This window comes from Rutilus rutilus (genome assembly GCF_951802725.1).
Source record: "Rutilus rutilus genome assembly, chromosome: 18".
NCBI classification, from domain to species: Eukaryota; Metazoa; Chordata; class Actinopteri; order Cypriniformes; family Leuciscidae; genus Rutilus; species Rutilus rutilus.
This window is the reverse complement of record NC_140231.1, coordinates 29,830,237-29,848,640: the sequence shown is the minus strand read 5'-3', so window position 1 is coordinate 29,848,640 and position 18,404 is coordinate 29,830,237. Positions and strand designations below refer to the sequence as shown.

At 36.8% G+C, this 18,404-nt stretch overlaps 1 protein-coding gene across 1 annotated transcript; it reads left to right on the top strand.

The window, feature by feature from the left end:
* Positions 1-7,508: 7,508 nt before the first annotated feature.
* LOC311277777 (uncharacterized protein) lies at positions 7,509-11,043 on the top strand. The gene is made up of 6 exons (XM_084388203.1): positions 7,509-8,157; positions 8,254-8,349; positions 8,669-8,809; positions 10,042-10,152; positions 10,291-10,653; positions 10,767-11,043. Exons 1-5 carry the CDS (start codon positions 8,109-8,111, stop codon positions 10,605-10,607), a joined length of 714 nt encoding a protein of 237 aa, XP_084244329.1. The 5' UTR covers positions 7,509-8,108; the 3' UTR covers positions 10,608-10,653; positions 10,767-11,043.
* The last annotated feature ends 7,361 nt before the right edge of the window (positions 11,044-18,404 follow it).

The window sequence follows — 18,404 nt, the reverse complement described above, 5'->3', positions numbered from 1 at the left end:
TCATGGCTGCTATAGCCTAGGCTATATATATATTAGTTGCCCCCTCATTTTAAGATGGGCTCCCCCAAAAATAAAATTCTGGCTACGCCCCTGGTATGCAAAACACTTCGCATCATGTATTTTATAATGTCAAGGTTTGCATCTTCTCTCTTTATTCCAGAGCATTTGATGTTTTGTATCTATTATCTTTGAACTGATTATGAAATTGGCATGATACATTTACCTGACATAATAAATTGTAAACTATGCAAAAAAAAAAATGTTATTCTAACTGACTCTGACATTATTTTCAGTAAAGAATTAAAAAAGAATAGTCAAACATTCACTCACATTTAATGAGGGCGTGGTTTTGCGGAGTCTGTAGCGGGAGAGAGAGGACGGAACAGAGCGGGGAGTAAGTAGGTCAAGTGTAGATGATGAACACCTGTGTCTGGTTTCAGTAACTGGCGTGGAGAGACCGGATAGGGTAGAGTGGGGGAAAACGCCCCCCTTAAGGAAAATGTGACATTACAGTGAAACAAAACATAAATGTGACTAGAATTGCCATCCCGGTTTTGAGTGACTATGGCAGGAGTTATTCACCAAATATTAAAATTGCTCAGCCTTCATAATTAATTAGTATTTTCACTGAAAATATTTTTGTACAAAGGGGGCGTTTTGCCCCAGCGGTGGGGTAAAACGCCCCCCAAGGTGGGGTAAAATGCCCCCTTTCTTACCAACCAGTTTGCTTCATAGATCAACAGCAAAATTAACAGACAATAGTTTTTAATCTCTAAAGGTAAAAGGCAAGTAATGTATCAACATGTATATATATTAATATTTATTTCAGAAATGTCCAAAATAGCCAAATTTAACTACCTTCCATCAGTGAGCTAACTGTGCTAGCAAGCTAGCTAGTTAATGCTCACTTGAGGTAATTTTTTCATGTTTTGTTCAAATATTTAGATTTTACCACCTAGTTATACTGCATTAAGTGTAAAACAAAGGATTTGATAGACAGAAATATGTTATTATAGTAATTATGATAGAGAAACTATGCCCCCAGGAGGGGCGTTTTACCCCTCAGCGTAGGGGGCGTTGTACCCCACAAGCTATGAGTTTAAAAAAAAAAAAAAAAAAAAAATTAATATATAATTATATTCCTTATAAATAATATATGATCTCAAACTACAGACTTCACTATTCATCTATCATACATCACTGCGATATCCTGCAGAACAATATTCTCTTAAACACTTATTTACTAATATCTGAAAATTATAGCATTTACCATGTAATCCTCTTCTCTTCAAATGTGTCGCTGGTGTCAGCTTCTCCGTAGAGATTTGTATATCCCCGTTATCAACGTAGTGCATAGCAACAGTAAAAACCTATATTGACTACTTTTAGTGGTTATTTTGGGAAAAACAGGTGGGGGGCGTTTTACCCCAGGGGGGCGTTTTCCCCCACTCTACCCTATAAACCGGAGTGAGAGAGAGAGTGGAGATCCACAAATAGAAATTAATGTATCATTAAGTAAATCAGAAATCAAGAGATTAATAGCAATTGAAATTAGTAAAAGATGGCAAAAGATATGGAATAGTGACTCTAAAGGAAGACATCTTTATCAAATTCAGGAACGGGTTGGAAATGAGAGGAAAAGATATGGAAATAGGAAAAAATATGTCATTATTACAAGGTTAAGAATTGGTCACACTGCATTAAATTATAGTCTTTATAAAATAGGGAAGCATGATACAGGAAACTGTGATAATTGCGGGGATTTAGAAACAGCCCAGCAAACACAGAACGTTGGCGCAACGTAGCCAACCTTCTAACAACGTTTTAACAACATGGCCAAAAGGTTGCTATAACTACGTTGTGTGGTGAAGGTTGTTACAACGTTGTCACAATGTTGACATTGAACCACCGTTCAGGGCCATTGCTTAAGGTTGTGCCTAGGGTGTCTTGACAACCACTGGACTACATAATGTACTCGTCACTGCCCTGAAGCGCGAAAATCAGACTTTTAAATTCCAACCACCTGTTGGGCTCATTGTGTTCTCATTCATCATCGAGCAAGGATACGTGAGTATTGCGTTTAGCCTACCTCAGCTATCAAACACAACCTACAACTTTAATTTCTAATTTGATTAATGTTGCATCGCTCGCACTGTTTAGTTTTTCGGTTGATCTTTCCGCTATTTAGTCTCATTCGTTTCTTTGCTCCTCTGGATTTGTGGATGTTTCCCCGGTGACACCTCCTGCTTTCGGCTACTGTCCGCCATATAGGCCTACAGACCCGCGGTTTTGTTCATTAAAGTACCTGTAAAGTCAAAATTAAGTATGTGTTCTGAGTTTGTCATACCACCGAAAAATGTGTTATTAGCCACACTGTAAAAAAAAAGTGTAATTTTACAGGTAATTGTCTGTATTTTTTTACAGAATTTTACCGTTTTGTCATTATACAGCAAATATCTGTAAAATAAAAGGCATTTGCTGTAATTTAAAGGTCCATTGTTAAATTTACAGGTAATTGCTTGTATTTTGGTTTTACAGCAATTTTACGTTTTTTAAAAGGAACTTGTCTGTATTTTTACAGAGTTATGTGTAATTTTACAGAAATTAAGTAAGATTTTACAGATTTCTTCTGTGAAATTAGAAAACAAAGAAAAGAAGGTATAACTGCGGAAATCAGCATCTATTCAATATGTTTTCCTTACAGACAGATTATTAAGCATGTGGGGGTTAAAGTGAGTTTTTTTTTTTAAGGTTAAATAAAAGTATTTGTACCATAGACTGTGATTTGTACATACAGTACCCTACATAGGCTACAGTAGGCCTGAATTATTTTTTTATTTCACATTTTATTTTATACTCATTTTGATCATTATTATTCTCAGTATAATAATCTAGTATAGTACAGTATAATAATAAACAATCTAATTCTCCCATAATTTCATGTATATTTTATAAATATTTTTCCAAATCTCCGATGCTTCACATTCAGGGCTTTGTGTGTGTGTGTGTGTGTGTGTGTGTGTGTGTGTGTGTTTGAGTGCGCGCGCGCGATGACGCAGATTCAAATTCATTTCCGCTGTTTACTCCCGCCCACAACGGTTAACGTTAGCTGATCAGTCGAGTTTGGGCAAGCGGGAGATTTGAATTCAGTCTGCTCTCGTGAAGTGGATTGTGAGATCAACAGTGGTTCAAAGCAATCGTATTCATCAAGAGCAGCCGTGAGCAGGAGCTCGTCAGTCAGTCCGTTTGGATTCTTCGGAAATAACGCCCTTTTCAGTGAGCCTTGTTCGTCACAGCGAGCGGACATCATGCCTACCGATCACCGGCTGAGGTAAGAGTCTCATTATACTAAGTTACATGTGAACGATATTTTATATTACATTTGTGTTAAGTTTACAGTTTTCAAGCTAATGTTAGCATTCTTAAATGATGTTCAGTTAACTGGCGAGAGCTGGAGGCCAAAACACTGAAAATGTAACGTTAGCATGCGTCTTTACATTTTCCATCTGTTTTAAGAAAGATCAGTTGAACCCACACCTCAAAAGACCTAAAACGAGCTTTCGTAGACATGTTATACATATCAAAGTCCGTTTAATTGTCTATAAAATCTTCGTTAATACGCGATAGTAGACCTATCTGTCAGTAAATCAATCTCTTAAATGGCGGGACATTTTGAAACACTGTCTGGAAGCTGAAAACTCTTCTCTTAAAAATATCCTTGGTTTTAATTATAGTAAAATTATAGTAACCACGTTTTTGGCGGATTTTTATTACCATTTTTAATAACCACAGTTATACTACAAATAGGCCTACCATGTTTGTTTTTTTGTTTTTTCTTTGTGGTTAATTTTCGTAAGGGTTAACGTGGCTATCAAGACTGTTAAGAAAACGAATTCAGTAAATACTGTATTTGATGATACAGGAAGGCACATGAGACTAGAATATGAACACAACATGATAAATGGCATATTCTGGCTGCATCTGCTTGCCAACACGTAACGTTAGCTATAGAATGCATACATGTGCATATATTAGGCTTATAAAATAAAAGTTGATAGAATGTTTGTGTTCTGATGAAGAATGTTTGTGTTCTGATGAAGAAATGAACTTATCTACATTTTGGATGACCTGGGGTCATCATAGTAGCCTTTTTCATAGGATACTTTTGATCATTGGTTATGAAAATTGCATTGATCCAGATGAACAGACAGTTACACCCCTAACTTTAGGTGTCTCAGCTCAAAACATCACTGTTAGCCTTTCCTGCTCAGCTTCCAGATCATAGTCAGTTGTGGTTTTGCATTGTCCCAGTGGAACATATTCTGACATGTGTGAATGTAATACTGAGTTGTTAAAAATTGTTTTTGTTTTTTTGTGATTTCAGGTCAAGTGGAAAGCAGAATGATCATGGCAAACAAGGTATGGGAAGAAGTAGGCTAATTTAAAATATTGTAATGGCCAAGTCTTCTGATTCCATATGATTGCACTAAAAGTGGCAGAACATTTAATTTGTTTTATTTAATATTTTCCCATGTAAATATTCATTTGATCCTTGTGAGGCCACTGGAGCTGCACAAGGTTTGGTTTTACTACAGTAAGACCATGATTGTGTTAGATTCCACCCATCTATTTATTTATTAATATTTTTATTTTTATTTTTTGTAGTGTAACTAGGCTCTGTCATTTAGAAACATGACTTTTCCTATCACTTAATGACACATATCTCTACCTTTCATTCCAGCCAGAGGATCTGACGGTTGCTGCTCGCATCTCAGCCTACCTGATGGAAAATTCTTCCTTCACCTTCAACTCAACCTTGCCAAGACAGAACTGCTTATGGTTTCAGCCAAACCATGCGATCCTGCTGATTTGCCTTATACAACATCAGAAAGATCTGGCCCTTCCTATCGGAGCCACATAACTCCTTGTCTAAGCTCTTGTTCTATCCAAACTGGACTATTGTAATGCTCTCCTGTTAGCTCTTCCAGCATCAGTCAAACCTCTGCAACTGATCCAGATGCTGCAGCAAGACCTAAACTCACTGCTTCAGATCTGTGTGTCTCCAGAAGCTTGTGTTCTGCAAGTGAACGGCGCCCTGTGGTGCCATCATCCCAAAGAGACACAAAATCACTTTCACTGACCTTTCCCTGGACTGTTCCCTGCTGGTGGGATGACCTGCCCAACTTAACACATTTTCAAGAAACTGCTAAAGATCCATCTTTTCATAAACACTTGACCCAATAATACCAAATCTTTGTTTTAATAATAAATAAATGAACTTGTGTACTGTGCTACACTAACTGGGACTTGTCGCTGCACTTGTTGCTTCTATTGTTCTCTTAATTTTAAGTCACTTTGGATAAAATTAATTGTAAATATTTGAAATAAGTTATATTAGAGTATAAAGGCATACAGCAATTGTCTTTTAATGTGGATATTGTTACATGTTCTAAATGATATACTAAGCCTGTATTTCCTATCATTCACGTATCTTGATGTTCAGTGTTTGTTTAATGAGTAATACTGTAAATGTGCAGGTATTCCGTACTTGTACGTTTAGTTAATTTAACAGAAATTGACTACATTTGCTATTATTAAGTACTTAATTAGAGATTGGTCAAAGTTGTGAAACTGGATCTGCAAAAAAATAAAACTGTAAATATACAAACTTTGTATTTGAATTTATGTACTTATTACATTTTTATACATAACTTCATAGTTATTTTACACAGAAAAACTATGTATTAAAAGATAATTACTGTAGATAGACAGAGCATTATTATAAAATAAATTTATAAAACCCTAAATTTACAGTTTAACCTTTTAAGTTAAATGTTCTTTTTATGTAATTTGACATAATTTATCTGTTTTTCCACGGTTTAATAAGCCATTATTAACAGTAATGTACTGTAATTTAATTAATTTTGACCGTAAAGTCAATTCTGTATTTTTACGGTTTTTGCCTGTAATTTTGTGAAATGGTTATTTGCTGTAATTTAACGGAACCCGTCTGGAAACTTTGCTGCCAGAGATTTACCGTTTTTTTACGGGATTTTTTTTTACAGTGCACCCAGCCCAATTTCAATGATTAAAAAAGCCGCCAAGTAAATAAAATAAGCTATCAAAATCTCGAAAAAATGAGCAGTAGTCTCAGCTCTCAAACGCTGGGGGCGTGTCCGCTGGCTGCGCTGAAACCACGCCCACTCGCGGGAAATATGACTCGCGCTCAGCTCGTGCATGTCGGCGCGACGGGAGGATGAAGGCCGAAGCGGACAGCGGGAGATAGTCGGTTCGGCCCCATTCACCAGTAACAGCGGATTATCAGTGAATTCCAGTTGTCTCCAACGAAAGTAAACTATCCTGATCTCTACAGAGGCGGGTGTGGTGGTGATCATCAGCTCTCCATCAAGGTAACGTTAGCTCTTCACAAGATAAATCCACCTCTTCTTGATATGATCATTTTTCGGAAATTTAAATAAGGACACCGATCTGTTTTCTAAGTGATTGCATCCAGGGAATACGCATTTACATGACGAAGGCATAGCCAGAGCCGTGGGCATAGTAGCTAGCAAACTGTAGGCTGTCTGATAGTAACTCGCGATTGAGCGATAGGCTTAGTGACTCCGTGCGTCATCAAGTAGGGGCCCAATCAAGCTCAGGGGGTCGCAGTGCGTCATCGAGCCCCCGTTTTAGCCCCGCCCAAAAAATCAGGCTCACAGCAAGGGTGAAAAACTGTTAAACGGTCTAACTCCACAATTTAGTACTTCACAGTTCTCAGTCTTTGTAACATGTTTTAGCAATACATTTCTAGCACTTATAATGTGTTTAGAATTTTTTTGTAGAATTGCCTTTACAGGGACTTTAAATGTTCTGATCTGCCTTTGCTTTTTATGTTTTATTTATTATACTTAAAATAAATTTGTATATTCGTTTATTTATTTATTTATTTTTTCACAAATGTAGCCTATGACTTTTGGAAGTGCAATTTGATTATATGCAGTTTTAATAAAGTTGAATTAACGAAACCTTCTGTCATTTTTACTCTTCAAAGTGTTGGCTACACTTGCAGGTGTTGATAGCCCCATTAAATAATAATATAGATAAACAATAAACGATAAAAAGTATATAATTATCTAACAAAATACACCATATAAAAATATTGTCAGAACGTCGTCTCTCAGTTGCTGAATGTCGCGCAACAACGTTGCTACAGCCCTGTCACGTCTTACATTTCTACGTTGTTACAATGTTGCGAGCACGTGGACAGCGTAGTTGCCATAGCAGAAATACAATGTGCCAGAGACGTTGCCACAACGTAAATGTGTTTGCTGTGAGTGCAGCATATGAAAGGGAGAGACAACAGTTAATTCGAGTTACGATGGATGGATGGAAGTTGATACAATTTCAATAAAAGTATTGTTAGGAAATGGGTCAAGACAATCAAGAATTCATGAATTAATATTTAAATAGAATTAATGTTTTTATTTTTTTTATCATTTCTTCCAAAGCCAAGTATACTCCCCACTCCAGATCAGTAGGTGACGGGAATGCACCATTTATGTTGGTCTGCCAATCCGGCAATAAACACCAGAAGAAGAGTGGAGAGAGAGACGGACTGGGACCTCGTGGGCTGTTGCTGATGCCTTCCTGAGAAAGATCACCGATTTAATATTCTGAATTATTGATTGTTTTGTGGCTGTGCTTGTGCACGTTGAACGCGCTCTGTGCGCACCTTTTCTTTTTAGTTTAGTTTTAGTTTAGTTTAGTTTAGTTTAGTTTAGTTTAGTTTAGTTTAGTTTAGTTTATTTATATCAGGACAATGTGCAGTTACATTAAAAAGATGGCTGCACCAGATTTAGCACTATGCTAATTTCCATCTGTAGTCCTACACAGTTAAAACAATTTTTTTTATAACAACACGTGAATAAAACGAGAGTCCCAGTTCAACCGACCCCTGTCTTCTTCCTTCCTTGCTATTTAATATCTGAACCTCATCACAATTGTCTTTGTGTTAAACTTTCATTTTCTCATGAAGACCCTCCCCTTCTGATAAGCTATAAAATACGCGCTGAAACGGATAAGTTATTACATTCTCCTCCTGATCAAAGATGGATCTGCAAATCTCAGTTTTCCTTCTCTTCATGCTGTTCACTGCAGGTACAGAGACAAATAGTGTTTGTTTTCAATATTATTGAATACAAATACAGATAATTGATGTCTCTCTCTCTCTATCTCTCTCTTTAATTACTAAAGGACACTCTCTCAGCTGTTATCAGTGTCTGTTTGGCACTTGTGAACAGATGACATGCCCCAGTGGAAATACCAACTGCCTCAGTATGACATATGTTGGTAAGTCCAGTATGATAGATTGAAATGTATTGTTATAACTGACTGATGGAGATAACGCTATAATTTATTGGTGCTACAAAATGTAAATATATGTTGTTGAACTCATATGTTGTCACAGAACGGCTAATTCTTTTCTGGACAGAATTTACAATTGCATGCTTTAAATGTTCTATATAAAATACCAAAGTATTAATTTTGTTTTCCCTCTAATTATTATTCCATTATATAATTTGTAAATTTAAAAAAATAATTGAAATGAGAAAAAATAATAATTAGTGGTCATATATTACAAAGTTTGTCTTTTCATCCTGCTTTGCAGGTACAGGCGCTAGTCCTTCAGGGAAGTTTAAACTATGCGTTACAGCAAATGACTGTGCAACTGGGTCCTTAAACATGGGCAGTTTAAAGTACTCTTCTTCCTGCTGTAACACAGACCTGTGTAATGGTCAAGATGCTCCAGGTATTGTACTTAAAGTCAACAGTTTACAGTCATATAATATTTACCAAGAAATAATTGTAGTGGGAATTTCTATTGGGGACTGTGACGTCAGCCAGAAGGGTATTTGGATTTGTTCACACTTATCAGGTTCGGTTCAGTTAAAACAAACCCTGGTGCAATTGCTCTATTAGTGCGGTTCATTTGAATAAGTGTGAACGCTGCCATCTGAACACTTGTGCCAAACAAGCGGACCGAGACTGCTGAAATAAACCACACCAAACCAACTCTGGAGAGGCTCGAATGAAATATGAATGCAACACATTTACATTTACATTTAGTCATTTAGCAGATGCTTTTATCCAAAGCGACTTACAAATTAGGACTAAATTAAGCGAGTCATCATGAAGAGGCAAAAACAACAACAACGCAAGAAGTGCTCAGAATACAAAGTTCAGGCATTTTTCAGAGTAGCATAAGCCTGATAAGAGATGTTTCAAAGGGCAAGGTTTTTTTTTTTTTTTTTTTTCAACACGGGCCAAACACATGTAAACATCTAAGCCAGGGTTCACCAATCTCGGTCCTGGAGGGCCGCTGTCCCTGCAGAGTTTAGCTCCAACCAGCTCCAACACACCTGTTTGAAATTTCTAGTATGCCTATGAGACCTTGATTAGCTGGTTCAATTGTGTTTAATTGGGGTTGGAGCTAAACTCTGCAGGACAGCGGCCCTCCAGGACCAAGATTGGTGAACCCTGATCTAAGCCAAAAACAGGAAGTGATGTCACAAGAGCAATGTAGTGCAAAGCTATTACATTGTTCATTGAGAATGCCATAGGGACAGTGACAGCATTTCTCCGGCCCCTGGCTCTGTTCAAGACCAGCAAGTTTTTAACCGAGTTGAAATTGATCTTTCCGGGCCAGCCCAGAAACCCCTTTTCTGTTGTAGAAATGCGCAGAACGGTTCAAGAATGGACACAGGCCGGAAACCTGCACCGGAACCATGTCCGTGTCGGTAGAAAAGTGGTGCTAAGAAAGTGAATGCTAAGCGAACCAGAACTAAATGTATCATTTTTTGGTCTAGACAAAAAGAACCAAGAGAACCGAACTTCAAGTGTGAACACGTTGGAAAGTTATTCCAATTTTACAAAAAATTATGAGGACACAACTTTTCAATGGAACAATGAGCACCTACAGTATGTTGAATGCACAATAAGACCAGAACAATGTAAAGAAAGCAATTTTTTTTCATCCTGTAGATCCGCCTACTGCCCCGAATGGAAACAAATGTTACTATTGTGATGAACAGCAGAACTGCTCAAAAGTATTGAACTGTTCAGGAAATCAAGACCGCTGCATTACATCAACAGGTGAGAAGATGAAGTGATTTAAAAATATATATTTTAATCTTATTCATTTGATACAGTTTTCATATACCAATAACCCGCTTAGACACCTCAGCTTTCATTCATGAATCCACTTCTGTTTTCTTTTCTTTTTTCCATCAGGGACTGTGGCAAATCAGACAATGGCTGTAAAAGGCTGTGTCTCTAAATCTATTTGTGACGCCACAACATCAGTTAGTAGTCTTGGCATTGGGAAAGTCACATGTTGTGCGGGGAACCTGTGTAACGGGGCTCAGAGTGTCACCCAGAGCGTCCCAACAAGTTGTGAGGGGAACCTGTGTAACGGGGCTCAGAGTGTCACCCAGAGCGTCCCAACAAGTTGTGAGGGGAACCTGTGTAACGGGGCTCAGAGTGTCACCCAGAGCGTCCCAACAAGTTGTGAGGGGAACCTGTGTAACGGGGCTCAGAGTGTCACCTAGAGCGTCCCAACAAGTTGTGAGGGGAACCAGTGTAACGGGGCTCAGAGTGTCACCTAGAGCGTCCCAACAAGTTGTGAGGGGAACCTGTGTAACGGGGCTCAGAGTGTCACCTAGAGCGTCCCAACAAGTTGTGAGGGGAACCTGTGTAACGGGGCTCAGAGTGTCACCCAGAGCTTCCTGTTCCTCAGCTGTTCTCTGCTCTCCTACTTCATGATGCACTGAATACAGCAGATCTTCACATTCTACAATCAGACACTCTTTACTGAATATATAGCTCGTGTTTTCATCTGTACAAGATTTGATCTGGTGTGAGGAACTTAATACAATATACAAAATCTGATTCGTTGAAGGAAATATATATACATTTTATGAAATATTAAACAAAATGTAACGATCACTGAAATAAAATGTACTGATCACCTTTGCATTTGTTTCTGGGTTTATTTTTAAAACATAAAATTAGTGAAAAGGAGGCAGGGCTAATTTGCATATTCACCAGTTATCAGCTTCACCTCGATTCTGATGCTGTCACAGACTAGAGCAAATGAGACGGCAGGCGATAGTGACTGACGCTTTCTAAACACGCTTTGTGCAGCTTTGAAACCTTTGCGAAACGTTTTGAACCAGTGATTCTGGGCTCAAATCAAACTGCCAAAGTCACATGATTTCAGTAAACGAAACTTTGTTACATCATAACCGTTTTGAAATTTTGATGGCTAGCGGACGATAATCTCTGTGAACTAGGGGTGTAAAGATTCACGCGTTTTATTGATGCATCGATTACAAATCCTACAAGGGGGGCTCAAGCAAGCACCCTTCTGAAATCTATAACAAATGGGACACCCTACAGTCTTTTGGACTTAATGGACACACGTATGTTATGTTATATGTTATGAAAGAAAATAAAACAAATAAAAATAGATTGTCAAAACAAAAGGCTAAATAAATATATGAATTTTTTTATACATATTAAAGAATTAAAAAGTTATATATATATATTATAATTTTGCCTTTTTATGTATGAAGCACTTATGTAGCCTATTGTAAACCATAATTGTAACATAATGAAAGTGTTTTTTATAAAGCAAGACACCAGAAGTTGTTAAGCGATTTATTAAGGAAGTGTTATATAAAGAAAGACACTTGTAATAATCATTGTAACTTTATGAAGAAATAGGTTTATGAAGAAAAACACTGTAAATTGTTGTTGTAAATCGATAAGGAAAATGGTTAGTAAAGTAAAACACTGCAATTGTTTTTGTAAAATGGTTTATTGAGAAAGTGGTTTCTAAAGAAAAACATAGCACACTTAATGTTTTAAGCATTTATTAAAAAGCATAGTGAGGAACAAAACATGTATTAGAAAGATCTTTGCTTAAGAAAGAAGAAAAATGCAAGCATTACCGTCCAACGTCGTATGTGTTGCGGACGAGGCACAGAATGCAACAAAGAAAAGGTCCGAAGAAGGAGGACGAAGAGGCGAAAGGCATTATATAGACAGGTCTGAAAGGAATGTCCAGAACTTATGACAGTTCAAGACTTCAGATTGGACAGATTGTCTGTAAAGGACTGAATGCATGCTGAGGGGGTTTCCAAATATCAAAAAGTATGATGGACTATAAAAGGACTGGAAGACACTGACCCGTAAAGGACGTCTCCGGTGTTGGATGCCTTGCTATTGCGCCCCCTGCAGTTAAAGCTTGTAAATGATTTGGTTTTGATTTACTTTTATTTTTGTTTTGTATATTAGTACCTTTTATGTTAACTAGTTAACCTGTATTTAATAAAAAATATATATAATTGAAATTAAGAAGCTCGACTGCCATAACTCTCTGTTTTACAAAAGATTGAGCTGAACTAACCACGGAGAAGTCTTCTGTGGTCTAAATATTGTATATGGAAATTCAAATGCTTATCATTTAAGACAGATTTGACTTACTTTACCTAACCTGAGAATAATGAAAATAAGGTAAAAGGTGTTTAAAATTACGCACCATAAAACAGTATCAATAGAAAAATAACTAGTCTGATTAGGAGTATTTTAAAACGTAATACAAGTAGCCTACTTCATTTTGGGAATCTGATTACGTAATCCAGATGACATGTAATCAGTTACTACCCAGCACTGATCATTATTTAATTTTTCAAAAGTTTTACAGGACTTTGTACGGACAATATTTACATTTCCACAATCAGGATTTTCCTGTTCACTGTTACTGATCAGAAATACTAAAGATAATAATCAGAAATGATCAGTGTTGGATAAGTTACTCTAGGAAAAAAGTTATTATTAGTGTAATTAGACTGTACTAATTACTCTCTCTAAAAAGTATTGCATTCTTTTTTACCAAATCACTTTCCAAATCCCATATCAACCGCAGCCAGGTGAACAATACAAGGATAGACATTAAACTGCTCCTTTCCTTCTTTCAAATAAAGTTACATAAATTACTCTTGAAATTCTTCTTCTCCCTATTAAATGGAGGAAGTCACTGTCACAGTTAGGTTCTGTTTAGGTTTAGTTTCATCATGGTTTGGTTCTTAGGGATGCACTGATATCAACATTTTGGACAATAACAATTACCGATAATTCTTTATATTTGAAAGGTGATCACCGATATATTGGACGATAAGTCTAAATCCAAATTTATACAATTTTTGAGTGCCTGATTACAAAAACAAAAGTCTCATGTCCTAATCACACATATAATGATGTTCTCATTATAATTTTATGAAGCCTATTTGACATGTTGCTCTTAACTATATCCTCCTGGGACCCAAGAATAGACTTTTGTCCACTGTAGTGGACATTATATTTTAGTGAATTTCTCTGACATCATACATGTCACATGACACAACCTGGGTGTCCTATAAAGAGCACATTCAGGACTTTTCAGAGATACCAAATGTTTGGAGGTTTCACCATGAAAACAACTTCTCCTTGGTCTTTAAAAATGTCTGACATTAATTTAGTGATCAAATGTAGCCTTCTTATGGAAATATGATAATATATTGTAATTATAATTTAAATTGGACTACTTTTCAAATTGTATTTCATAAAACAACATCTCAGGAAAATGTTAAGGGGTTTCAAATAAAAAAATGACTTTCTGTTACAGAACAGGGCATTGATTTCATACGTGTCCACTGTAGAGGACACCAGGACTTAAATCATGTTTATCAGGCATTTTGTGAGACACAACAAGTGAATATGGAAATAAATTATACATCAATATTCCTATGAAATATTAGATATTATTATTAAAATGTTGCCAATTATTACTCCAATTATTACACTTCTTTTTTCATTAAATGTTGCTCCAAGAACACATTAAGGTGCAAATTAGATACAGTTTATATATACATTGCATTGAATGGGAATATTAATTTATGGACATTTTACCCACATATTGCATAAAGTAAAATGGTGTATCGATTCATTCCGTTATTTCTTTCATAACATAGTTGAGAATCATCTTTATACAAATTTTGGTTGAAAAAATCCTGAAACCCCCAAATTTATTGGTGATTGAAAAAAAATCCCATTGTTTTTGCCTATACATATAATTTCATGTCATTTTATTTTTTAAACAACTTAGTCCTGGCGTCCACTACAGAGGACATAGCATAACGTATGAATAAAATATTATTTTTCAAAAATGTTTTTTTACCATTTGTTTATTGTGCTCTAAACAGTGTGATGACATGGAAAAAAACTAAATTCAAAAACCTTTTTTTTTCTGGGTCCCAGGAGGATATTTTCCTTTTCAAAGGGATTCCAATCATATTTCAAGCAATTCAAAACCATCATGTTGAACAGTGTGCATCTGAAGTGTCTCAGCTGAAGGAAATAATCCATTATTTATCGGCTTTAATATATCGGCCAAATTTTCTTATCGGGCCGATAACGATAACATTAAAAATACAAATATATCGGCCGATACCAATATGGTGGCTGATATATTGTGCATCCCTATTGGTTCTGTTTCTGTTTACCTGTGTTTCCTGTCTTTGTTAATTGACCTATAGTTTCCTAGTGTGTGCCAGTTTGTTTCCATAGTTACTGATTAGTTTCACCTGCATTTCATTTTGCTCAGTTTGTTTGCCTGTGTATATTTAGGGTGTTTCTCAAATGGAAGACTGCATCCTTCTTATTCCAGTCCTTCTGAGGCTTGTAGGCTAGACGACTCCTCAGCAATTAAACGCTAGAATGAGACGTGCTGCGTTCCAGTCCAAAACTGTCATGCCCTTCACTCGCAAACTTCCCTCCGTCTCGTTCACTCGGATGTACGTCATTGCGAGTGCCCACTACTGGCGGAAACTGCAATGGGCTGAACTGGAACGTCCTAAGCCCTTGATCACTTGGAATCAGCTGTGGAGTTGATTTATTATTTACATTTTTTTTTCCTTTAAGAATTTGTTTAATGCAGCATCCAAATGTTTATGTGTGTTTGGGTTGTTTTAAACAAAAAAATATATATAATTAATATATCATAGAGTTGTCTGTTGTGGTGGTGATTAGATGAGATATGTGGTGACGTCACAATCGTACTGCATTGTGGGACATATAGGTGCCTGAAGTGTACATTTGAAGCAGACTCGCTCCCTCGGTCAAAATCGAGGGAACGAGGGTCTGTCCATATAAACTTCCCTCGTCCACTTCACGAAGTGGAACGCACTTCAAAATGGCGGCAGGGATTCCTCCAAGGGGAAGTGCTTAGGGAAGTTCGCAAGTGCGTGTCTAAAAGTGGACTGGAACGCAGCAACGGTCTAGTAAGTGTGCATGGCTACGTCACACATGTTCCCGCTCCCACTTTCACTGCACGAAAATACTATTAAAATGTAATTTTGGAAAATTCTGTATTTTTTTGTATTTACAAAAGTATTACAAAAGTAGTACGGGTTGTGTCGAGCCATTCGTTAGTCTGGTTGATGGAAAAAATGATGAAATGAAGTTGCAATAAATGCAATAAATCCACACAGCAGAGGACTCTTATGACTCTCAACTGAGGAAGAACCGACAGTCTGATCTTCGGCTGACAAATCAGAGGAAAGGGGCGTTTCATTCCCGCCCACATGTAGAAATCGAATATTCTAACTGTTTATTCATTTTTCTACCTCAGAATGAAAAACGAAAAATCAAGCTGAATTCTTGTTTTTCGTAAAAAAAAAAAAAAAAAAAACGGAATAGGAACTGTTTTCTCATTTTTCTACTTTCAATGTTAAATCAAAAAACGACTGAACGAATGATACACGGATTCGTTATGAATGCCCATGCAGCCTTGAGTATTTTATTTACAAATGAGCGTTTTAAAAGCGAGATGCAAAACGGGAAAAATCCACACGTCAATTAACCGGTGGGAACATTTCCTCACCGTCACATCCCGTCAACTGTATGGTTAACAACATTCTTTAAAATAGGCATATCTTCTTTTGTGTTCAAAGAAACTCATACAGGTTTGGAACAACTTGAGGGTGAGTAAGTCATAACAAAATGTTCATTTTGTTCATTTTAATGAGAACCAGTATCGTATTTTGCTAAACTAATACAAAAGACCGATCCACAGCTTTTAAGAACCGAGAGGCTATCGAATAGACCAAAACAACATGTAACAATAATAATAGGCAAATAATAATAAATTGACCATACTGAGAGCCATTCAATTAGACATTTCTGCTACTGATAAATGAATGTTATATGGGAACATAGTTCACTCTACTTGCAACTTCCTTTTTCTTTTGAAACTGGAAAATGTTTCAAAGTCCTTTAAATAAAGTTTAAAATTGCATTTAGCATCATTTATCAGCAGGTGGCAGCAGAAGATCTTGTGTGGGCCCAGACCTAGTTTTGCATTTGCTTACATCAAACACGAAGGCTACTGGAGATCACAGCTTAATGCAAAATTATTTTGGCGTTTAATTGTGTTGTATTAATATGTTGATGTTGTATTAATAATCTATTAGCTGCATTTGTATGTTAAAAAATAATGTTATTGCTTGTAAAAACTTAAAACTCACCTGTACCAGACAGAATAATGAGAGGGTTTATCATTAAAAGGTAAACTCTCTGTTGTATTACTAAAGGACACTCTTTCAACTGTAAGAGTGCACAGTTCTCTTGTGAACAGACAACATGCTAGTAGATTTTACAACTGCTACAGTATACAATATTGAAATGTATTATTATAATTTACTGATGAAGATGCAGGTATTATTTACTGGTGCTGCGACTGTTAATGTAAATGATGTTGAAATTACACAAGACTGATATGCTTTTTTTAGACATTTTAACTTAAGTTCTCATTACTGAATTCAAATTACATGATGAAAACTGTATAGTAACGTAATCTAATACATTACACATTTTAGGACTACTTTTTGATTACTTAAAGATAGACCTCACTGTTATTCTAATAATATAATTTGTAATTTAAATATTTGCTTGAAAATAGAAAAACGCTAAATTGAAAGCATTTTCACTTGTGGTCTCAGACTTTTGGACCTCACTGTAAATATCGGAGCTCATATTTTATATTGAAAGGTTTGTCATTTCTCTTCTGTTTTGCATCTGTGAGTTGATACATTATTGGAAAGACAAACACTTTCTAGTTATATTTATGAATAAAAATGTACACAAGAATGTGCAGTTGAACTGGTTATTCCATTATCATTTGTGTTTGTTAGGTATTCTTCACTAGCCTAGAAATCTAGACGCACCCTAGCAGCAGCAAAATTTATTTTGCAGCCAGGGTAGTCTAGCTAGCATCAAGATGTTAGGTCTGGTAACTCACCATTGGCACGGCTCAATCCGAGGGGCGGGATAAAGGGTTGTCTTTCAAATTCTCTCTGCACGCAATAGGATAGCGCTACAACCAACCAGAGCGTTTTCCCACCAGCGGAGCTAGTTAGATTAAACTTTTGCCGTATCTGGCCGGCAAAATTACGAACAACGAATCTTCCTTTTTTAAGAATGATTTAAGTCCTGTTCTTTTTTTCTTTTCTCAAAGAAAATCTTAACTCCAAGTCCTCCAGAGTCGCGGCCAAAGCCAATTCGAAAGACCGCTGTTCGCCAGCAGCAGCAGCCATTCTTTGTTTTCAAGTAGCAGGGAATTCACACGGAACCGTCACTCACAATTCTGTCGTCATTATGTTAAGCCCGCCCACCGACTCTATACACGATTTGATTGGCCTGACTAGAGTTTGGTTTTTCCAGAAATAAATTTTGCTGCTGCTAGGGTGCGTCTAGATTTCTAGGCTATAGAGCTGGTAAGTCCCGCCCCTTCCGTAAAACCCCGCTGGACCTCTAGGTTGAATTGGGAGAAAATAATTATTTTCTGGTCCCGTTTGAATTGTGCCATGAATGTGAACATATATGTTGTATGTGAATTTTTTATATAATCTTTCATGTTACGAGTTTGACAGTATATGGTATGATTCTTCGGCTTGCAGTTGTGGAAGAGACATAACGAGAAAGACTACATGTCGCCTATGTGACGTCACCCCATAAAGTTGACTTACCCGTGGTTTTCGCCAACCTCAACGATTTTGTCCTCTCCCTGAAAGAAGGCGGTGAAGTGCACCAAAGACACAGTCATGTTTAGCGGGATCCGTGAGCTAGTGTCCGTGTGCGAATGGTGGTGACGTTTCAAACGCGTCGAAGCAGCGAAGAGTTGTAGGCCTAGTCCACAAAGTGCTCTCACACAAAGTCTAACCGTATCAAACTTCTACCCGCTAAATTGTAGCATTCTTCACACGAAAGATTATATAAAAAATTCACAGACAACATATGTTCACATT

Coding starts and splice junctions, on each gene's coding strand:
- LOC311277777 (XM_084388203.1), top strand. CDS start 8,109: ATGGATCTGCAAATCTCAGTTTTCCTTCTCTTCATGCTGTTCACTGCA. Junction 8,158..8,253: donor CTTCATGCTGTTCACTGCAG/GTACAGAGACAA, acceptor TAATTACTAAAG/GACACTCTCTCAGCTGTTAT. Junction 10,153..10,290: donor CCGCTGCATTACATCAACAG/GTGAGAAGATGA, acceptor TTTTTCCATCAG/GGACTGTGGCAAATCAGACA.